Source organism: Staurois parvus, unplaced genomic scaffold (assembly GCF_062004578.1).
Source record: "Staurois parvus isolate SC_StPar_1 unplaced genomic scaffold, SC_StPar_1.0 ptg000175l, whole genome shotgun sequence".
NCBI lineage: Eukaryota > Metazoa > Chordata > Amphibia > Anura > Ranidae > Staurois > Staurois parvus.
The window spans coordinates 10,917,084-10,939,797 of NW_028317971.1; the positions used below are offsets into that span (position 1 = coordinate 10,917,084).

Consider the following 22,714-nt stretch of genomic DNA (forward strand, 5'->3'; position numbering starts at 1 on the left):
CGCTCCCGTGATATCCCCCCTACAGTGTCCCCTGTAATGTCCTCCAGCGGATGCCTGCATCTGTCTTCCGGGTTCTGTTCCCTGCGAGCGTCGGGACGTATGGGGACGGAACGGCAGGAAATTAAAAAATTTTAAAAGTGACATTCACTCAATACACTAAAATCTCATAGTATAACATTATCAAACATTTCACATACATTTGTCCCTAGTGCTTTGTCCTGTGCCCTGCCTGCATCTTTACTGTTCTTTCTGCCTGGAAACTGAGAAATGTCCATGGGGTCCAAAAAGTGTCCCTATAGGTCAAAAGTGGTTTTAGACCAGCTAGAGAACAGCGATAGTAAATCAGAACTACTTGCAGAATTAAGTGATAATGATTCGTGGGGAAATTCATCATCAGACACTGAAAACGATTTTGCGACTTTGCTCAATGATGTATGAACTTGCCTCTGTATTTCAAATTTGGTTTTTGGTTTGATTACATTATTGAATTAAATTTAATATTATATTATTATTTTTTATGATTATTTATTATATTATAATTTCGTGCTTCCAATTTTATGACACCTGGAATGTTTACTACTCTTGTTCGGACAGATTTCAGTGAGTTATTCCTAAGAATTACAGGCCTACAATAAAAAAAACTACATATTTCCATGCAAAAAAATGTACCACTTTGAGCACAGAAATACTGACATAATCAGACCGCTAGGGAGGTTAAAGTGCACTTTATAAAGAGTTTTGAACAGATAAGACTTTTTTTTTTTACTATTTTCTGACCTCCGGAACAGATTAATTGGTTTTCAGTGCATTCCTATGGGAAACTATGTTTCGGTTTACAAATTTTTTACAATCCGTAAACCGAGATACGCCTGGTATATCCAAAAAAAAAGATTTCCCTTTATGTCTGCAGATCATGTCACAAGTCTGGAGCCTTATTACTATAGAAATTCCGCCACTGGAGGTTGTTGGCTGAATCCAGTAGAGGGCGCTGTGAGCACCAGGATGTAGGACTCTATGGTGATCGGTAGACGTGAAGGACCCAGCAAGTGGTGGAGCTGTTCGGTAGTACGGGTCTTCTAGAGGTGAGTACGGTGTGGGGGATGGGTACATGTGGGATGCTGTCGGTGTGCTTTCATCCCCCAGAGAGATAACAACGTGTCTGATGTTATGACATGCTGGGTCCGGGGCTGGCTGTGTGGGGGTCTCCGCTCCGCCATAGAAGGCAGCGGCTTCACTGTAATCTCCACGGGCTCACACGTGTCTGTCTCCCCCTTCCCCCACCATAGGATGGACTCATCCGGCACGTGCTTCAGCTCGGAGTCTGACTTCTGCTCGGATTGCGGCTCGGTGCTGCCCCCTCCTGGTATTGCGGACACAGTCACCTGCCCCTGCTGCTCTCAACGGACACAAGTGACAGGTAAGGCCGGGGTGGGGTCAGGTAAGGCCGGAGTGGGGTCACCTCCCTTCTTCACTCATCACTCCACCTTACAATGGAAGAGGAATTGTGATATGTACTTTACATATTGTACATACCTGGGACACTATGGAGGATAAATGGCTCGAGCTCAGCTTTCATTTTTGTTCAGCCCCCATGTCCTCATTTTTGTTCAGCCCCCATGTCCTCATTTTTGTTCAGCCCCCATGTTTTTATTTTTATGCAATTATTTTGATACTCTCATTACAATTGACTGTGATCTTAATTATGACCCAGTGAAGGGACAGATTGATATGAAAATCTTGTTATGTTCTTTCCAGTCCTGATAAAGTGGGTACTTGGCTCCCTGAAATGTGTTGGCTACTTCTCGAATTATACCCCTGACTTTAATGGAATAAAGTTGTATCTGGAGGCCTCAGATGGGACTGACAGAGGCTACGGCGGGCCTCAGATGGGGCTGGCAGAGGCTACGGCGGGCCTCAGATGGGGCTGGCAGAGGCTACGGCGGGCCTCAGATGGGGCTGGCAGAGGCTACGGCGGGCCTCAGATGGGGCAGGCAGAGGCTACGGCGGGCCTCAGATGGGGCTGGCAGAGGCTACGGCGGGCCTCAGATGGGGCTGGCAGAGGCTACGGCGGGCCTCAGATGGGGCTGGCAGAGGCTACGGCGGGCCTCAGATGGGGCTGGCAGAGGCTACGGCGGGCCTCAGATGGGACTGGCAGAGGCTACGGCGGGCCTCAGATGGGGCTGGCAGAGGCTACGGCGGGCCTCAGGTGCGGCTGGCAGAGGCTACGGCGGGCCTCAGGTGCGGCTGGCAGAGGCTACGGCGGGCCTCAGGTGCGGCTGGCAGAGGCTACGGCAGGCCTCAGGTGGGACTGAAGGATCAAATAAAAAGTGCATTGCTTCAAGTGGTTCTAAAGCCTGAAGGTTTTTTATTTTCGTGCATTCTATTGTGAAGGTAAAAAAACTTCAGTGTGCAGCTTTCGCCTCAACCCCCACTGATACGTATCTGAGCCTGATCCCCATCCCACGATGTGCATGAGAGAAAAAGCTCTCCCGTGTCTTTGCCTCCTAACTGGCTCCCACTGTTTTTTTTTGTTCAGCGCCCATGTCCTCATTTTTGTTCAGCCCCCATGTCCTCATTTTTGTTCAGCCCCCATGTCCTCATTTTTGTTCAGCCCCCATGTCCTCATTTTTGTTCAGCCCCCATGTCCTCATTTTTGTTCAGCCCCCATGTCCTCATTTTTGTTCAGCCCCCATGCCCTCATTTTTGTTCAGCCCCCATGCCCTCATTTTTGTTCAGCCCCCATGCCCTCATTTTTGTTCAGCCCCCATGCCCTCATTTTTGTTCAGCCCCCATGGTTTCATTTTTGTTCAGCCCCCATGGTTTCATTTTTGTTCAGCCCCCATGGTTTCATTTTTGTTCAGCCCCCATGGTTTCATTTTTGTTCAGCCCCCATGGTTTCATTTTTGTTCAGCCCCCATGGTTTCATTTTTGTTCAGCCCCCATGTCCTCATTTTTGTTCAGCCCCCATGTTTTTATTTTTATACAGTTATTTTGATATTCTCATTACAATTGACTGTGATCTTAATTATGACCCAGTGGAGGGACAGATTGATATGAAAATCTTGTTATGTTCTTTCCAGTCCTGATGAAGTGGGTACTTGGCTCCCTGAAATGTTTTGGCTACTTCTCGAATTATACTCCTGACTTTAATGGAATAAAGTTGTATCTGGAGGCCTCAGATGGGGCTGGCAGAGGCTACGGCAGGCCTCAGGTGCGGCTGGCAGAGGCTACGGCAGGCCTCAGATGCGGCTGGCATAGGCTACGGCAGGCCTCAGGTGCGGCTGGCAGAGGCTACGGCAGGTCTCAGATGCTGGCAGAGGCTACGGCAGGTCTCAGATGCTGGCAGAGGCTACGGCAGGCCTCAGATGGGGCTGGCAGAGGCTACGGCAGGCCTCAGATGGGGCTGGCAGAGGCTACGGCGGGCCTCAGATGGGGCTGGCAGGGGCTACGGCAGGCCTCGGATGGGGCTGGCAGGGGCTACGGCAGGCCTCAGATGGGGCTGGCAGGGGCTACGGCGGGCCTCAGATGGGGCTGGCAGAGGCTACGGCGGGCCTCAGATGGGGCTGGCAGAGGCTACGGCGGGCCTCAGATGGGGCTGGCAGAGGCTACGGCGGGCCTCAGATGGGGCTGGCAGAGGCTACGGCGGGCCTCAGATGGGGCTGGCAGAGGCTACGGCGGGCCTCAGATGGGGCTGGCAGAGGCTACGGCGGGCCTCAGGTGCGGCTGGCAGAGGCTACGGCGGGCCTCAGGTGCGGCTGGCAGAGGCTACGGCGGGCCTCAGGTGCGGCTGGCAGAGGCTACGGCGGGCCTCAGGTGCGGCTGGCAGAGGCTACGGCAGGCCTCAGGTGGGACTGAAGGATCAAATAAAAAGTGCATTGCTTCAAGTGGTTCTAAAGCCTGAAGGTTTTTTATTTTCGTGCATTCTATTTTGAAGGTAAAAAAACTTCAGTGTGCAGCTTTCGCCTCCACCCCCACTGATACGTATCTGAGCCTGATCCCCATCCCACGATGTGCATGAGAGAAAAAGCTCTCCCGTGTCTTTGCCTCCTAACTGGCTCCCACTGTTTTTTTTTGTTCAGCCCCCATGTCCTCATTTTTGTTCAGCCCCCATGTCCTCATTTTTGTTCAGCCCCCATGTTTTTATTTTTATGCAATTATTTTGATACTCTCATTACAATTGACTGTGATCTTAATTATGACCCAGTGAAGGGACAGATTGATATGAAAATCTTGTTACCGTATTTGCCGGCGTATAAGACGACTTTTTGACCCTTGAAAATCTTCTCAAAAATTGGGGGTCGTCTTATACGCCGGTACACATGTTAGGGGGGCTGCGGCATTAAGTACAGGGGTTTGCAGGGGCTGACGCCTCTTACCTGGATCCAGTCCCACGACGATCCGGTCCAGGAAGCGCGGCGTCTCCTTCAGTTCGGCCACTGGATGTTCGTGCGGCTGCGCGGCTCCGCCTCCTCACCGGTGATTGGCCGCCAGAACTGTAGCTCGGGAAAGGCACACAGGCGGCCAATCACCGGCGAGGGGGCGGAGCCGAGCGGCCCCGCGAAAATTGAGTGCCGGAGCAGCAGGTAAGTGCTCTGTGTAGAGGTGCTGCTGCAACCACATATGCTGGCTGCAGCAGCACCGTACTAGAACAGGGTCAGCAAGTGTCAGTGGGAGGAATAGTGCCCCATCATTGGTGTCACTGATACCAATGATGGGGCACTATTCCTCCCACTGATACCAACGATGGGGCACTATTCCTCCCACTGATACCAATGATGGGGCACTATTCCTCCCCCCCACTGACACCAACGATGGGGCACTATTCCTCCCCCCCCACTGACACCAACAATGGGGCACTATTCCCCCCCCCCACTGACACCAATGATGGGGCACTATTCCACCCCCCACTGACACCAATGATGGGGCACTATTCCACCCCCCACTGACACCAATGATGGGGCACTATTCCACCCCTCACTGACACCAATGATGGGACACCATTCCTCCCACTGACACCAATGATGGGACACCATTCCTCCCACTGATACCAATGATGGGGCACTATTCCTGCCACTGATACCAATGATGGGGCACCTATTCCCCCCACTGATACCAATGATGGGGCACTATTCCTCCCACTGATACCAATGATGGGGCACTATTCCTCCCACTGACATCAATGATGGGGCACTATTCCTCCCACTGATACCAATGATGGGACACTATTCCTCCCACTGACATCAATGATGGGGCACTATTCCTCTCACTGACACCAATGATGGGGCACTATTCCTCCCACTGACATCAATGATGGGGCGCTATTCCTCCCACTGGTGTGCATTGGAAGAGGGGTAGTCTTATACGGCGAGTATAGCCCAAACACTACATTTTAGCAGGAAAAGTAGGGGGGTCGTCTTAATACGCCCAGTCGTCTTATACGCCGGCAAATACGGTATGTTCTTTCCAGTCCTGATGAAGTGGGTACTTGGCTCCCTGAAATGTTTTGGCTACTTCTCGAATTATACCCCTGACTTTAATGGAATAAAGTTGTATCTGGAGGCCTCAGATGGGACTGACAGAGGCTACGGCAGGCCTCAGATGGGACTGGCAGAGGCTACGGCAGGCCTCAGATGGGACTGGCAGAGGCTACGGGAGGCCTCAGATGGGACTGGCAGAGGCTACGGCAGGCCTCAGATGGGACTGGCAGAGGCTACGGCAGGCCTCAGATGGGAATGGCAGAGGCTACGGCAGGCCTCAGATGGGAATGGCAGAGGCTACGGCAGGCCTCAGATGGGAATGGCAGAGGCTACGGCAGGCCTCAGGTGCGGCTGGCAGAGGCTACGGCAGGCCTCAGATGGGAATGGCAGAGGCTACGGCAGGCCTCAGGTGCGGCTGGCAGAGGCTACGGCAGGCCTCAGGTGCGGCTGGCAGAGGCTACGGCAGGCCTCAGGTGCGGCTGGCAGAGGCTACGGCAGGCCTCAGGTGCGGCTGGCAGAGGCTACGGCAGGCCTCAGGTGCGGCTGGCAGAGGCTACGGCAGGCCTCAGATGCTGGCAGAGGCTACGGCAGGCCTCAGGTGCGGCTGGCAGAGGCTACGGCAGGCCTCAGGTGGGACTGAAGGATCAAATAAAAAGTGCATTGCTTCAAGTGGTTCTAAAGCCTGAAGGTTTTTTTATTTTCGTGCATTCTATTGTGAAGGTAAAAAACCTTCAGTGTTCAGCTTTCGCCTCAACCCCCACTGATACGTATCTGAGCCTGATTCCCATCCCACGATGTGCATGAGAGAAAAAGCTCTCCCGTGTCTTTGCCTCCTAACTGGCTCCCACTGTTTTTTTTTGTTCAGCCCCCATGTCCTCATTTTTTTTTCAGCCCCCATGTCCTCATTTTTGTTCAGCCCCCATGTTTTTAATTTTATGCAATTATTTTGATACTCTCATTACAATTGACTGTGATCTTAATTATGACCCAGTGAAGGGACAGATTGATATGAAAATCTTGTTATGTTCTTTCCAGTCCTGATGAAGTGGGTACCTGGCTCCCTGAAATGTTTTGGCTACTTCTCGAATTATACCCCTGACTTTAATGGAATAAAGTTGTATCTGGAGGCCTCAGATGGGACTGACAGAGGCTACGGCAGGCCTCAGATGGGACTGGCAGAGGCTACGGCAGGCCTCAGATGCGACTGGCAGAGGCTACGGGAGGCCTCAGATGGGACTGGCAGAGGCTACGGCAGGCCTCAGATGGGAATGGCAGAGGCTACGGCAGGCCTCAGATGGGAATGGCAGAGGCTACGGCAGGCCTCAGATGGGAATGGCAGAGGCTACGGCAGGCCTCAGATGGGAATGGCAGAGGCTACGGCAGGCCTCAGATGGGAATGGCAGAGGCTACGGCAGGCCTCAGGTGCGGCTGGCAGAGGCTACGGCAGGCCTCAGGTGCGGCTGGCAGAGGCTACGGCAGGCCTCAGGTGCGGCTGGCAGAGGCTACGGCAGGCCTCAGGTGCGGCTGGCAGAGGCTACGGCAGGCCTCAGGTGCGGCTGGCAGAGGCTACGGCAGGCCTCAGGTGCGGCTGGCAGAGGCTACGGCAGGCCTCAGGTGCGGCTGGCAGGGGCTACGGCAGGCCTCAGGTGCGGCTGGCAGGGGCTACGGCAGGCCTCAGGTGCGGCTGGCAGGGGCTACGGCAGGCCTCAGGTGCGGCTGGCAGGGGCTACGGCAGGCCTCTGATGGGGCTGGCAGGGGCTACGGCAGGCCTCTGATGGGGCTGGCAGGGGCTACGGCAGGCCTCTGATGGGGCTGGCAGGGGCTACGGCAGGCCTCTGATGGGGCTGGCAGGGGCTACGGCAGGCCTCTGATGGGGCTGGCAGGGGCTACGGCAGGCCTCTGATGGGGCTGGCAGGGGCTACGGCAGGCCTCTGATGGGGCTGGCAGGGGCTACGGCAGGCCTCTGATGGGGCTGGCAGGGGCTACGGCAGGCCTCTGATGGGGCTGGCAGGGGCTACGGCAGGCCTCTGATGGGGCTGGCAGGGGCTACGGCAGGCCTCTGATGGGGCTGGCAGAGGCTACGGCAGGCCTCAGATGCTGGCAGAGGCTACGGCAGGCCTCAGGTGCAGCTGGCAGAGGCTACGGGAGGCCTCAGGTGGGACTGAAGGATCAAATAAAAAGTGCATTGCTTCAAGTGGTTCTAAAGCCTGAAGGTTTTTTTATTTTCGTGCATTCTATTGTGAAGGTAAAAAACCTTCAGTGTTCAGCTTTCGCCTCAACCCCCACTGATACGTATCTGAGCCTGATTCCCATCCCACGATGTGCATGAGAGAAAAAGCTCTCCCGTGTCTTTGCCTCCTAACTGGCTCCCACTGTTGTTTTTTTGTTCAGCCCCCATGTCCTCATTTTTGTTCAGCCCCCATGTCCTCATTTTTGTTCAGCCCCCATTTCCTCATTTTTGTTCAGCCCCCATGCCCTCATTTTTGTTCAGCCCCCATGCCCTCATTTTTATTCAGCCCCGATGGTTTCATTTTTGTTCAGCCCCCATGGTTTCATTTTTGTTCAGCCCCCATGTCCTCATTTTTGTTCAGCCCCCATGTCCTCATTTTTGTTCAGCCCCCATGTTTTTATTTTTATGCAATTATTTTGATACTCTCATTACAATTGACTGTGATCTTAATTATGACCCAGTGAAGGGACAGATTGATATGAAAATCTTGTTATGTTCTTTCCAGTCCTGATGAAGTGGGTACTTAGCTCCCTGAAATGTGTTGGCTACTTCTCGAATTATACCCCTGACTTTAATGGAATAAAGTTGTATCTGGAGGCCTCAGATGGGGCTGGCAGAGGCTACGGCAGGCCTCAGATGGGGCTGGCAGAGGCTACGGCAGGCCTCAGATGGGAATGACAGAGGCTACGGCAGGCCTCAGATGGGAATGGCAGAGGCTACGGCAGGCCTCAGATGGGAATGGCAGAGGCTACGGCAGGCCTCAGGTGCGGCTGGCAGAGGCTACGGCAGGCCTCAGGTGCGGCTGGCAGAGGCTACGGCAGGCCTCAGGTGCGGCTGGCAGAGGCTACGGCAGGCCTCAGATGGGGCTGGCAGAGGCTACGGCAGGCCTCAGATGGGAATGACAGAGGCTACGGCAGGCCTCAGATGGGAATGGCAGAGGCTACGGCAGGCCTCAGATGGGAATGGCAGAGGCTGCGGCAGGCCTCAGATGGGAATGGCAGAGGCTACGGCAGGCCTCAGATGGGAATGGCAGAGGCTACGGCAGGCCTCAGATGGGAATGGCAGAGGCTACGGCAGGCCTCAGATGGGAATGGCAGAGGCTACGGCAGGCCTCAGATGGGAATGGCAGAGGCTACGGCAGGCCTCAGATGGGAATGGCAAAGGCTACTGCAGGCCTCAGATGGGAATGGCAGAGGCTACGGCAGGCCTCAGATGGGAATGGCAGAGGCTACGGCAGGCCTCAGATGGGAATGGCAGAGGCTACGGCAGGCCTCAGATGGGAATGGCAGAGGATACGGCAGGCCTCAGATGGGAATGGCAGAGGCTACGGCAGGCCTCAGATGGGAATGGCAGAGGCTACGGCAGGCCTCAGATGGGAATGGCAGAGGCTACGGCAGGCCTCAGATGGGAATGGCAGAGGCTACGGCAGGCCTCAGATGGGAATGGCAGAGGCTACGGCAGGCCTCAGATGGGAATGGCAGAGGCTACGGCAGGCCTCAGATGGGAATGGCAGAGGCTACGGCAGGCCTCATATGGGAATGGCAGAGGCTACGGCAAGCCTCAGATACTGGCAGAGGCTACGGCGGGCCTCAGATGCTGGCAGAGGCTACGGCAGGCCTCAGATGGGGCTGGCAGAGGCTACGGGAGGCCTCAGGTGGGACTGAAGGATTAAATAAAAAGTGCATTGCTTCAAGTGGTTCTAAAGCCTGAAGTTTTTTTATTTTCGTGCATTCTATTGTGAAGGTAAAAAACCTTCAGAGTGCAGCTTTCGCCTCAACCCCCACTGATACGTATCTGAGCCTGATCCCCATCCCACGATGTGCATGAGAGAAAAAGCTCTCCCGTGTCTTTGCCTCCTAACTGGCTCCCACTGTTTTTTTTTGTTCAGCCCCCATGTCCTCATTTTTGTTCAGCCCCCATGTCCTCATTTTTGTTCAGCCCCCATGTCCTCATTTTTGTTCAGCCCCCATGTCCTCATTTTTGTTCAGCCCCCATGTCCTCATTTTTGTTCAGCCCCCATGTCCTCATTTTTGTTCAGCCCCCATGCCCTCATTTTTGTTCAGCCCCCATGCCCTCATTTTTGTTCAGCCCCCATGCCCTCATTTTTGCTCAGCCCCCATGCCCTCATTTTTGTTCAGCCCCCATGCCCTCATTTTTGTTCAGCCCCCATGCCCTCATTTTTGTTCAGCCCCCATGGTTTCATTTTTGTTCAGCCCCCATGTCCTCATTTTTGTTCAGCCCCCATGTTTTTATTTTTATACAATTATTTTGATACTCTCATTACAATTGACTGTGATCTTAATTATGACCCAGTGAAGGGACAGATTGATATGAAAATCTTGTTATGTTCTTTCCAGTCCTGATGAAGTGGGTACTTGGCTCCCTGAAATGTTTTGGCTACTTCTCGAATTATACTCCTGACTTTAATGGAATAAAGTTGTATCTGGAGGCCTCAGATGGGGCTGGCAGAGGCTACAGCAGGCCTCAGGTGTGGCTGGCAGAGGCTACGGCAGGCCTCAGGTGTGGCTGGCAGAGGCTACGGCAGGCCTCAGGTGTGGCTGGCAGAGGCTACGGCAGGCCTCAGGTGCGGCTGGCAGAGGCTACGGCAGGCCTCAGGTGCGGCTGGCAGAGGCTACGGCAGGTCTCAGATGCTGGCAGAGGCTACGGCAGGCCTCAGATGGGGCTGGCAGAGGCTACGGCAGGCCTCAGATGGGGCTGGCAGAGGCTACGGCAGGCCTCAGATGGGGCTGGCAGAGGCTACGGCGGGCCTCAGATGGGGCTGGCAGGGGCTACGGCAGGCCTCGGATGGGGCTGGCAGGGGCTACGGCAGGCCTCAGATGGGGCTGGCAGAGGCTACGGCGGGCCTCGGATGGGGCTGGCAGAGGCTACGGCGGGCCTCGGATGGGGCTGGCAGAGGCTACGGCGGGCCTCAGGTGCGGCTGGCAGAGGCTACGGCGGGCCTCAGGTGCGGCTGGCAGAGGCTACGGCGGGCCTCAGGTGCGGCTGGCAGAGGCTACGGCGGGCCTCAGGTGCGGCTGGCAGAGGCTACGGCGGGCCTCAGGTGCGGCTGGCAGAGGCTACGGCAGGCCTCGGGTGGGACTGAAGGATCAAATAAAAAGTGCATTGCTTCAAGTGGTTCTAAAGCCTGAAGGTTTTTTATTTTCGTGCATTCTATTTTGAAGGTAAAAAAACTTCAGTGTGCAGCTTTCGCCTCAACCCCCACTGATACGTATCTGAGCCTGATCCCCATCCCACGATGTGCATGAGAGAAAAAGCTCTCCCGTGTCTTTGCCTCCTAACTGGCTCCCACTGTTTTTTTTTGTTCAGCCCCCATGTCCTCATTTTTTTTCAGCCCCCATGTCCTCATTTTTGTTCAGCCCCCATGTTTTTATTTTTATGCAATTATTTTGATACTCTCATTACAATTGACTGTGATCTTAATTATGACCCAGTGAAGGGACAGATTGATATGAAAATCTTGTTATGTTCTTTCCAGTCCTGATGAAGTGGGTACCTGGCTCCCTGAAATGTTTTGGCTACTTCTCGAATTATACCCCTGACTTTAATGGAATAAAGTTGTATCTGGAGGCCTCAGATGGGACTGACAGAGGCTACGGCAGGCCTCAGATGGGACTGGCAGAGGCTACGGCAGGCCTCAGATGGGACTGGCAGAGGCTACGGGAGGCCTCAGATGGGACTGGCAGAGGCTACGACAGGCCTCAGATGGGAATGGCAGAGGCTACGGCAGGCCTCAGATGGGAATGGCAGAGGCTACGGCAGGCCTCAGATGGGAATGGCAGAGGCTACGGCAGGCCTCGGGTGCGGCTGGCAGAGGCTACGGCAGGCCTCGGGTGCGGCTGGCAGAGGCTACGGCAGGCCTCAGATGGGAATGGCAGAGGCTACGGCAGGCCTCAGGTGCGGCTGGCAGAGGCTACGGCAGGCCTCAGGTGCGGCTGGCAGAGGCTACGGCAGGCCTCAGGTGCGGCTGGCAGAGGCTACGGCAGGCCTCAGGTGCGGCTGGCAGAGGCTACGGCAGGCTTCAGGTGCGGCTGGCAGAGGCTACGGCAGGCTTCAGGTGCGGCTGGCAGAGGCTACGGCAGGCCTCAGGTGCGGCTGGCAGAGGCTACGGCAGGCCTCAGGTGCAGCTGGCAGAGGCTACGGCAGGCCTCAGGTGCGGCTGGCAGAGGCTACGGCAGGCCTCAGGTGCGGCTGGCAGAGGCTACGGCAGGCCTCAGGTGCGGCTGGCAGAGGCTACGGCAGGCCTCAGGTGCGGCTGGCAGAGGCTACGGCAGGCCTCAGGTGCGGCTGGCAGAGGCTACGGCAGGCCTCAGGTGCGGCTGGCAGAGGCTACGGCAGGCCTCAGGTGCGGCTGGCAGAGGCTACGGCAGGCCTCAGGTGCGGCTGGCAGAGGCTACGGCAGGCCTCAGGTGCGGCTGGCAGAGGCTACGGCAGGCCTCAGGTGCGGCTGGCAGAGGCTACGGCAGGCCTCAGGTGCGGCTGGCAGAGGCTACGGCAGGCCTCAGGTGCTGCTGGCAGAGGCTACGGCAGGCCTCAGGTGCGGCTGGCAGAGGCTACGGCAGGCCTCAGGTGCGGCTGGCAGAGGCTACGGCAGGCCTCAGGTGCGGCTGGCAGAGGCTACGGCAGGCCTCAGGTGCGGCTGGCAGAGGCTACGGCAGGCCTCAGGTGCGGCTGGCAGAGGCTACGGCAGGCCTCAGGTGGGGCTGGCAGGGGCTACGGCAGGCCTCTGATGGGGCTGGCAGGGGCTACGGCAGGCCTCTGATGGGGCTGGCAGGGGCTACGGCAGGCCTCTGATGGGGCTGGCAGGGGCTACGGCAGGCCTCTGATGGGGCTGGCAGGGGCTACGGCAGGCCTCTGATGGGGCTGGCAGGGGCTACGGCAGGCCTCTGATGGGGCTGGCAGGGGCTACGGCAGGCCTCTGATGGGGCTGGCAGGGGCTACGGCAGGCCTCTGATGGGGCTGGCAGGGGCTACGGCAGGCCTCTGATGGGGCTGGCAGGGGCTACGGCAGGCCTCTGATGGGGCTGGCAGGGGCTACGGCAGGCCTCTGATGGGGCTGGCAGAGGCTACGGCAGGCCTCAGATGCTGGCAGAGGCTACGGCAGGCCTCAGGTGCAGCTGGCAGAGGCTACGGCAGGCCTCAGGTGGGACTGAAGGATCAAATAAAAAGTGCATTGCTTCAAGTGGTTCTAAAGCCTGAAGGTTTTTTTATTTTCGTGCATTCTATTGTGAAGGTAAAAAACCTTCAGTGTTCAGCTTTCGCCTCAACCCCCACTGATACGTATCTGAGCCTGATTCCCATCCCACGATGTGCATGAGAGAAAAAGCTCTCCCGTGTCTTTGCCTCCTAACTGGCTCCCACTGTTTTTTTTTGTTCAGCCCCCATGTCCTCATTTTTGTTCAGCCCCCATGTCCTCATTTTTGTTCAGCCCCCATGTCCTCATTTTTGTTCAGCCCCCATGTCCTCATTTTTGTTCAGCCCCCATGTCCTCATTTTTGTTCAGCCCCCATGTCCTCATTTTTGTTCAGCCCCCATGTCCTCATTTTTGTTCAGCCCCCATGCCCTCATTTTTGTTCAGCCCCCATGCCCTCATTTTTGTTCAGCCCCCATGTCCTCATTTTTGTTCAGCCCCCATGCCCTCATTTTTGTTCAGCCCCCATGCCCTCATTTTTGTTCAGCCCCCATGCCCTCATTTTTGTTCAGCCCCCATGCCCTCATTTTTGTTCAGCCCCCATGGTTTCATTTTTGTTCAGCCCCCATGGTTTCATTTTTGTTCAGCCCCCATGGTTTCATTTTTGTTCAGCCCCCATGGTTTCATTTTTGTTCAGCCCCCATGGTTTCATTTTTGTTCAGCCCCCATGGTTTCATTTTTGTTCAGCCCCCATGGTTTCATTTTTGTTCAGCCCCCATGGTTTCATTTTTGTTCAGCCCCATGTCCTCATTTTTATGCAGTTATTTTGATACTCTCATTACAATTGACTGTGATCTTAATTATGACCCAGTGAAGGGACAGATTGATATGAAAATCTTGTTATGTTCTTTCCAGTCCTGATGAAGTGGGTACTTGGCTCCCTGAAATGTTTTGGCTACTTCTCGAATTATACCCCTGACTTTAATGGAATAAAGTTGTATCTGGAGGCCTCAGATGGGACTGACAGAGGCTACGGCGGGCCTCAGATGGGGCTGGCAGAGGCTACGGCAGGCCTCAGATGGGAATGGCAGAGGCTACGGCAGGCCTCAGATGGGAATGGCAGAGGCTACGGCAGGCCTCAGGTGTGGCTGGCAGAGGCTACGGCAGGCCTCAGGTGTGGCTGGCAGAGGCTACGGCAGGCCTCAGGTGTGGCTGGCAGAGGCTACGGCAGGCCTCAGGTGTGGCTGGCAGAGGCTACGGCAGGCCTTGGATGGGGCTGGCAGAGGTTACGGCAGGCCTCGGATGGGGCTGGCAGAGGTTACGGCAGGCCTCGGATGGGGCTGGCAGGGGCTACGGCAGGCCTCGGATGGGGCTGGCAGGGGCTACGGCAGGCCTCGGATGGGGCTGGCAGGGGCTACGGCAGGCCTCGGATGGGGCTGGCAGGGGCTACGGCAGGCCTCGGATGGGGCTGGCAGGGGCTACGGCAGGCCTCGGATGGGGCTGGCAGGGGCTACGGCAGGCCTCGGATGGGGCTGGCAGGGGCTACGGCAGGCCTCGGATGGGGCTGGCAGGGGCTACGGCAGGCCTCGGATGGGGCTGGCAGGGGCTACGGCAGGCCTCGGATGGGGCTGGCAGGGGCTACGGCAGGCCTCGGATGGGGCTGGCAGGGGCTACGGCAGGCCTCGGATGGGGCTGGCAGGGGCTACGGCAGGCCTCGGATGGGGCTGGCAGAGGCTACGGCAGGCCTCGGATGGGGCTGGCAGAGGCTACGGCAGGCCTCGGATGGGGCTGGCAGAGGCTACGGCAGGCCTCGGATGGGGCTGGCAGAGGCTACGGCAGGCCTCGGATGGGGCTGGCAGAGGCTACGGCAGGCCTCGGATGGGGCTGGCAGAGGCTACGGCAGGCCTCGGATGGGGCTGGCAGAGGCTACGGCAGGCCTCGGATGGGGCTGGCAGAGGCTACGGCAGGCCTCGGATGGGGCTGGCAGAGGCTACGGCAGGCCTCGGATGGGGCTGGCAGAGGCTACGGCAGGCCTCGGATGGGGCTGGCAGAGGCTACGGCAGGCCTCGTATGGGGCTGGCAGAGGCTACGGCAGGCCTCGTATGGGGCTGGCAGAGGCTACGGCAGGCCTCGGATGGGGCTGGCAGAGGCTACGGCAGGCCTCGGATGGGGCTGGCAGAGGCTACGGCAGGCCTCGGATGGGGCTGACATGGGCGCACCTGAGGCCTGCCGTAGCCTCTGCCAGCATCTGAGACCTGCCGTAGCCTCTGTCGTTCCCATCTGAGGCCTGCCGTAGCCTCTGTCGTTCCCATCTGAGGCCTGCCGTAGCCTCTGTCGTTCCCATCTGAGGCCTGCCGTAGCCTCTGTCGTTCCCATCTGAGGCCTGCCGTAGCCTCTGTCGTTCCCATCTGAGGCCTGCCGTAGCCTCTGTCGTTCCCATCTGAGGCCTGCCGTAGCCTCTGTCGTTCCCATCTGAGGCCTGCCGTAGCCTCTGTCGTTCCCATCTGAGGCCTGCCGTAGCCTCTGTCGTTCCCATCTGAGGCCTGCCGTAGCCTCTGTCGTTCCCATCTGAGGCCTGCCGTAGCCTCTGTCGTTCCCATCTGAGGCCTGCCGTAGCCTCTGTCGTTCCCATCTGAGGCCTGCCGTAGCCTCTGTCGTTCCCATCTGAGGCCTGCCGTAGCCTCTGTCATTCCCATCTGCGCCCATGTCTCCTCATTTTCGTTCAGCGGCCATGTCTCCTCATTTGTATTCAGCGCCCATGTCTCCTCATTTGTATTCAGCGCCCATGTCTCCTCATTTGTATTCAGCGCCCATGTCTCCTCATTTGTATTCAGCGCCCATGTCTCCTCATTTGTATTCAGCGCCCATGTCTCCTCATTTTTATCAGCACCCATGTCTCCTCATTTTTATCAGCGCCCATGTCTCCTCATTTTTATCAGCGCCCATGTCTCCTCATTTTTGTTCAGCGCCCATGTCTCTTAATTTTTATCAGCGCCCATGTCTCCTTATTTTTATCAGCGCCCATGTCTCCTCATTTTTATCAGCGCCCATGTCTCCTCATTTTTATCAGCGCCCATGTCTCCTCATTTTTATCAGCGCCCATGTCTCCTCATTTTTGTTCAGCGCCCATGTGCTCATTTTTATGCAATTATTTTGGTACTCTCATAACAATTGACTGTGATCTTAACCGTTTCAATACCGTGCAATTTTACACCTTCCTGCCCAGGCCATTTTTCACTTTTCAGCGCTCTCACACTTTGAATGACAATTGCGCGGTCATACAACATTGTACCCAAACTAAAATTTTATCATTTTCTTCACACAACTAGAGCTTTCTTTTGGTGGTATTTAATCACCGCTGGGGTTTTTATTTTTTGCTAAATTAACAAAAAAAGACCAAAATTTTTTTAAAAAAACCCACATTTTTCTTTGTTTCTGTTATAAAAGTTTACAAATAAATAATTGTTCTTCATAAATTTAGGCCGAGATGTATTCTGCTACATGTCTTTGGTGAAAATAACCCAAATTAGGATGTATTATTTAGTTTGTGGGAAAGTTATAGAGTTCACAAACTATGGTATAGATCTGAATATTGATCAATCCTTAAGTACTGACAGCCAATCTAATTTCTTGAGGTCCAAGAATGTCAGAATAGTACAGATATCCCCCAAATGACCCCTTTTTGCAGAGTAGACAGTCTGACATACTTCATAACAGGCATGGCGAGTTTTTTGAAGTTGTATTTTTTTTGTCATAATTTTTCGGAAAATTAAAAAATTAAAAAAATTATTTTCACAATTTTTTTTTTTTTACATACTGTCACCAGTGCAGTACAGCGTCATCATATAACTGGCATGGCGATTAACAGGGACACTGACTGGTGACGGTATGAAAAAAAAAAAAAAAAAAAATATATATATATATATATATATATATATATATATTTTTTTTTTTTATTATATTTAATTGTTTATTACATATTTTTAATTTTTTTTTAAGATTTTTTTTTTTCATATTATACTATGACCAAAGTAGTACAGTGTTACCATAGTAACACTTGTTACTTTTACTACTACTACTACTACTACTAATTGTACTACTTTAGGGAAGTGATCAGTATTTTTTTTTTTTTTTACACAATTTGCTTATAGCAAAGAATTACTTTGCTATAAGCAAGCATTTACCTGAATGAAAACGATTCATTCAGCTTTTTTTTTTTTTTTTTTTGTGCTTAGCTGTGATTTGGTCACAGCTAATCACATGACATGTGCATGTGATTAGCTGTGACCATTCACAGCTAGGCACTAGTATACAATGGATGGCATCATGAATGAAGCCATCCATTTTATACAACTGTCATGTGACCTGCTGTGTTTGGTCACAGCAGGTCACATGGTACCAGCAACGGGAGCCGGTACTCGGATCTGTCATCAGCCGTGTCCGAGGTGCACAGCCGGTGACAGATCGCACTGCTGCGCCGCTCTGCATTAGCGCAAACTGCGCATGTGCGGGAGCACGCCAAATGGCGTGCACTCGGAGTGCAGAGACACATTTGAAGCCGCCAAACTGCCATTGGCCGGGCGGTTAATGGTTAATTATGACCCAGTGAAGGGACAGATTAATATGAAAATCTTGTTATGTTCTTTCCAGTCCTGATGAAGTGGGTACTTGGCTCTCTGAAATGTTTTGGCTACTTCTCGAATTATACCCCTGACTTTAATGGAGTAAAGTTGTATCTGGAGGCCTCAGATGGGACTGACAGAGGCTACCGCAGGCCTTACATGGAGCTGGCAGAGGCTACGGCAGGCCTCAGATGGGGCTGACAGAGGCTACGGCAGGCCTCAGATGGGGCTGGCAGAGGCTACGGCAGGCCTCAGACGGGACTGGCAGAGGCTACGGCAGGCCTCAGACGGGACTGGCAGAGGCTACGGCAGGCCTCAGACGGGTCTGGCAGAGGCTACGGCAGGCCTCAGACGGGTCTGGCAGAGGCTACGGCAGGCCTCGGGTGGGACTGAAGGATCAAATAAAAAGTGCATTGCTTCAAGTGGTTCTGAAGCCTGAAGGTTTTTTATTTTCATGCATTCTATTGTGAAGGTAAAAAACCTTCAGCGTGCAGCTTTCGCCTCAACCCCCACTGATACGTATCTGAGCCTGATCCCCATCCCACGATGTGAATGAGAGAAAAGCTCTCCCGTGTCTTTGCCTCCTAACTGGCTCCCACTGTTTTTTTTTGTTCAGCGCCCATGTCCTCATTTTTGTTCAGCCCCCATGTCCTCATTTTTGTTCAGCCCCCATGTCCTCATTTTTGTTCAGCCCCCATGTCCTCATTTTTGTTCAGCCCCCATGTCCTCATTTTTGTTCAGCGCCTATGTTTTAATTTTTGTTCAGCCCCCATGTCCTCATTTTTGTTCAGCCCCCATGTCCTCATTTTTGTTCAGCCCCCATGTCCTCATTTTTGTTCAGCCCCCATGTCCTCATTTTTGTTCAGCGCCTATGTTTTAATTTTTGTTCAGCCCCCATGTCCTCATTTTTGTTCAGCCCCCATGTCCTCATTTTTGTTCAGCCCCCATGTCCTTATTTTTGTTCAGCCCCCATGTCCTCATTTTTGTTCAGCCCCCATGTCCTCATTTTTGTTCAGCCCCCATGTCCTCATTTTTGTTCAGCCCCCATGTTTTAATTTTTGTTCAGCCCCCATGTCCTCATTTTTGTTCAGCCCCCATGTTTTTATTTTTATGCAATTATTTTGATACTCTCATTACAATTGACTGTGATCTTAATTATGACCCAGTGAAGGGACAGATTGATATGAAAATCTTGTTATGTTCTTTCCAGTCCTGATGAAGTGGGTACTTGGCTCCCTGAAATGTGTTGGCTACTTCTCGAATTATACCCCTGACTTTAATGGAATAAAGTTGTATCTGGAGGCCTCAGATGGGACTGACAGAGGCTACGGCAGGTCTCAGATGGGGCTGGCAGAGGCTACTGTAGGCCTTACATGGAGCTGGCAGAGGCTACGGCAGGCCTCAGATGGGTCTGGCAGAGGCTACGGCAGGCCTCAGATGGGTCTGGCAGAGGCTACGGCAGGCCTCAGATGGGTCTGGCAGAGGCTACGGCAGGCCTCGGATGGGTCTGGCAGAGGCTACGGCAGGGCTCGGATGGGTCTGGCAGAGGCTACGGCAGGTCTCGGATGGGTCTGGCAGAGGCTACAGCAGGTCTCGGATGGGTCTGGCAGAGGCTACGGCAGTCCTCGGGTGGGACTGAAGGATCAAATAAAAAGTGCATTGCTTCAAGTGGTTCTAAAGCCTGAAGGTTTTTTATTTTCGTGCATTCTGTTGTGAAGGTAAAAAACCTCAGCGTGCAGCTTTCGCCTCAACCCCCACTGATACGTATCTGAGCCTGATCCCCATCCCACGATGTGCATGAGAGAAAAAGCTCTCCCGTGTCTTTGCCTCCTAACTGGCTCCCACTGTTTTTTTTTTGTTCAGCCCCCATGTCCTCATTTTTGTTCAGCGCCCATGTCCTCATTTTTGTTCAGCGCCCATGTCCTCATTTTTGTTCAGCCCCCATGTCCTCATTTTTGTTCAGCCCCCATGTCCTCATTTTTGTTCAGCCCCCATGTCCTCATTTTTGTTCAGCGCCCATGTCCTCATTTTTGTTCAGCGCCCATGTCCTCATTTTTGTTCAGCCCCCATGTCCTCATTTTTGTTCAGCCCCCATGTCCTCATTTTTGTTCAGCCCCCATGTCCTCATTTTTGTTCAGCCCCCATGTCCTCATTTTTGTTCTGCCCCCATGTCCTCATTTTTGTTCTGCCCCCATGTCCTCATTTTTGTTCTGCCCCCATGTCCTCATTTTTGTTCAGCCCCCATGTCCTCATTTTTGTTCAGCCCTCATGTTTTTATTTTTATGCAATTATTTTGATACTCTCATTACAATTGACTGTAATCTTAATTATGACCCAGTGAAGGGACAGATTGATATGAAAATCTTATGTTCTTTCCAGTCCTGATGAAGTGGGTACTTGGCTCCCTGAAATGTGTTGGCTACTTCTCGAATTATACCCCTGACTTTAATGGAATAAAGTTGTATCTGGAGGCCTCGGATGGGACTGACAGAGGCTACGGCAGGTCTCAGATGGGACTGGCAGAAGCTACGGCAGGCCTCAGATGGGGCTGGCAGAGGCTACGGCAGGCCTCAGATGGGGCTGGCAGAGGCTACGGCAGGCCTCAGATGGGGCTGGCAGAGGCTACGGCAGGCCTCAGATGGGGCTGGCAGAGGCTACGGCAGGCCTCAGATGGGGCTGGCAGAGGCTACGGCAGGCCTCAGATGGGGCTGGCAGAGGCTACGGCAGGCCTCAGATGGGGCTGGCAGAGGCTACGGCAGGCCTCAGATGGGGCTGGCAGAGGCTACGGCAGGCCTCAGATGGGGCTGGCAGAGGCTACGGCAGGCCTCAGATGGGGCTGGCAGAGGCTACGGCAGGCCTCAGATGGGGCTGGCAGAGGCTACGGCAGGCCTCAGATGGGGCTGGCAGAGGCTACGGCAGGCCTCAGATGGGGCTGGCAGAGGCTACGGCAGGCCTCAGATGGGGCTGGCAGAGGCTACGGCAGGCCTCAGATGGGGCTGGCAGAGGCTACGGCAGGCCTCAGATGGGGCTGGCAGAGGCTACGGCAGGCCTCAGATGGGGCTGGCAGAGGCTACGGCAGGCCTCAGATGGGGCTGGCAGAGGCTACGGCAGGCCTCAGATGGGGCTGGCAGAGGCTACGGCAGGCCTCAGATGGGGCTGGCAGAGGCTACGGCAGGCCTCAGATGGGGCTGGCAGAGGCTACGGCAGGCCTCAGATGGGGCTGGCAGAGGCTACGGCAGGCCTCAGATGGGGCTGGCAGAGGCTACGGCAGGCCTCAGATGGGGCTGGCAGAGGCTACGGCAGGCCTCAGATGGGGCTGGCAGAGGCTACGGCAGGCCTCAGATGGGGCTGGCAGAGGCTACGGCAGGCCTCAGATGGGGCTGGCAGAGGCTACGGCAGGCCTCAGATGGGGCTGGCAGAGGCTACGGCAGGCCTCAGATGGGGCTGACAGAGGCTACGGCAGGCCTCAGATGGGGCTGACAGAGGCTACGGCAGGCCTCAGATGGGGCTGACAGAGGCTACGGCAGGCCTCAGATGGGGCTGACAGAGGCTACGGCAGGCCTCAGATGGGGCTGACAGAGGCTACGGCAGGCCTCAGATGGGGCTGACAGAGGCTACGGCAGGCCTCAGATGGGGCTGACAGAGGCTACGGCAGGCCTCAGATGGGGCTGACATGGGCGCACCTGAGGCCTGCCGTAGCCTCTGCCAGCATCTGAGACCTGCCGTAGCCTCTGTCGTTCCCATCTGAGGCCTGCCGTAGCCTCTGTCGTTCCCATCTGAGGCCTGCCGTAGCCTCTGTCGTTCCCATCTGAGGCCTGCCGTAGCCTCTGTCGTTCCCATCTGAGGCCTGCCGTAGCCTCTGTCGTTCCCATCTGAGGCCTGCCGTAGCCTCTGTCGTTCCCATCTGCGCCCATGTCTCCTCATTTTCGTTCAGCGGCCATGTCTCCTCATTTGTATTCAGCGCTCATGTCTCCTCATTTTTATCAGCGCCCATGTCTCCTCATTTTTATCAGCGCCCATGTCTCCTCATTTTTGTTCAGCGCCCATGTGCTCATTTTTATGCAATTATTTTGATACTCTCATAACAATTGACTGTGATCTTAACCGTTTCAATACCGTGCAATTTTACACCTTCCTGCCCAGGCCATTTTTCACTTTTCAGCGCTCTCACACTTTGAATGACAATTGCGCGGTCATACAACATTGTACCCAAACTAAAATTTTATCATTTTCTTCACACAACTAGAGCTTTCTTTTGGTGGTATTTAATCACCGCTGGGGTTTTTATTTTTTGCTAAATTAACAAAAAAAGACCAAAATTTAAAAAAAAAACCCACATTTTTCTTTGTTTCTGTTATAAAAGTTTACAAATAAATAATTGTTCTTCATAAATTTAGGCCGAGATGTATTCTGCTACATGTCTTTGGTGAAAATAACCCAAATTAGGATGTATTATTTAGTTTGTAGGAAAGTTATAGAGTTCACAAACTATGGTATAGATCTGAATATTGATCAGTCCTGAAGTACTGACAGCCAATCTAATTTCTTGAGGTCCAAGAATGTCAGAATAGTACAGATATCCCCCAAATGACCCCTTTTTGCAGAGTAGACAGTCCGACGTACTTCATAAGAGGCATGGCGAGTTTTTTGAAGTTGTATTTTTGTTGTCATAATTTTTCGGAAAATGAAAAAATTAAAAAAATTATTTTCACATTTTTTTTTTTTACATACTGTCACCAGTGCAGTACAGCGTCATCATATAACTGGCATGGCGATTAACAGGGACACTGACTGGTGACGGTATGAAAAAAAGAAATAAATATAAATATATATATATATATATATATATATTTTTTTTTTTTTTTATTATATTTAATTGTTTATTACATATTTTTAAATTTTTTTTAAGATTTTTTTTTTCATATTATACTATGACCAAAGTAGTACAGTGTTACCATAGTAACACTTGTTACTTGTACTACTACTACTAATTGTACTACTTTGGGGAAGTGATCAGTATTTTTTTTTTTTTTTTACACAATTTGCTTATAGCAAAGAATTACTTTGCTATAAGCAAGCATTTACCTGAATGAAAACGATTCATTCAGCTTTTTTTTTTTTTTTTTTTTTTTTGTGCTTAGCTGTGATTTGGTCACAGCTAATCACATGACATGTGCATGTGATTAGCTGTGACCATTCACAGCTAGGCACTAGTATACAATGGATGGCATCATGAA

General features: G+C 53.5%; 1 protein-coding gene across 1 annotated transcript in view; it reads left to right on the forward strand.

The window, feature by feature from the left end:
• The first annotated feature begins 964 nt into the window (after positions 1-964).
• POLR1H (RNA polymerase I subunit H) overlaps positions 965-22,714 on the forward strand; it is a 58,014-nt gene continuing 36,264 nt past the window's right edge. Inside the window, exons 1-2 of the mRNA XM_089676959.1 lie at positions 965-1,082; positions 1,287-1,417. Coding sequence (XP_089533085.1) covers positions 1,288-1,417 — 130 coding nt within the window. The 5' untranslated portion in view covers positions 965-1,082; position 1,287. The remainder of the gene's footprint in view (positions 1,083-1,286; positions 1,418-22,714) is intronic.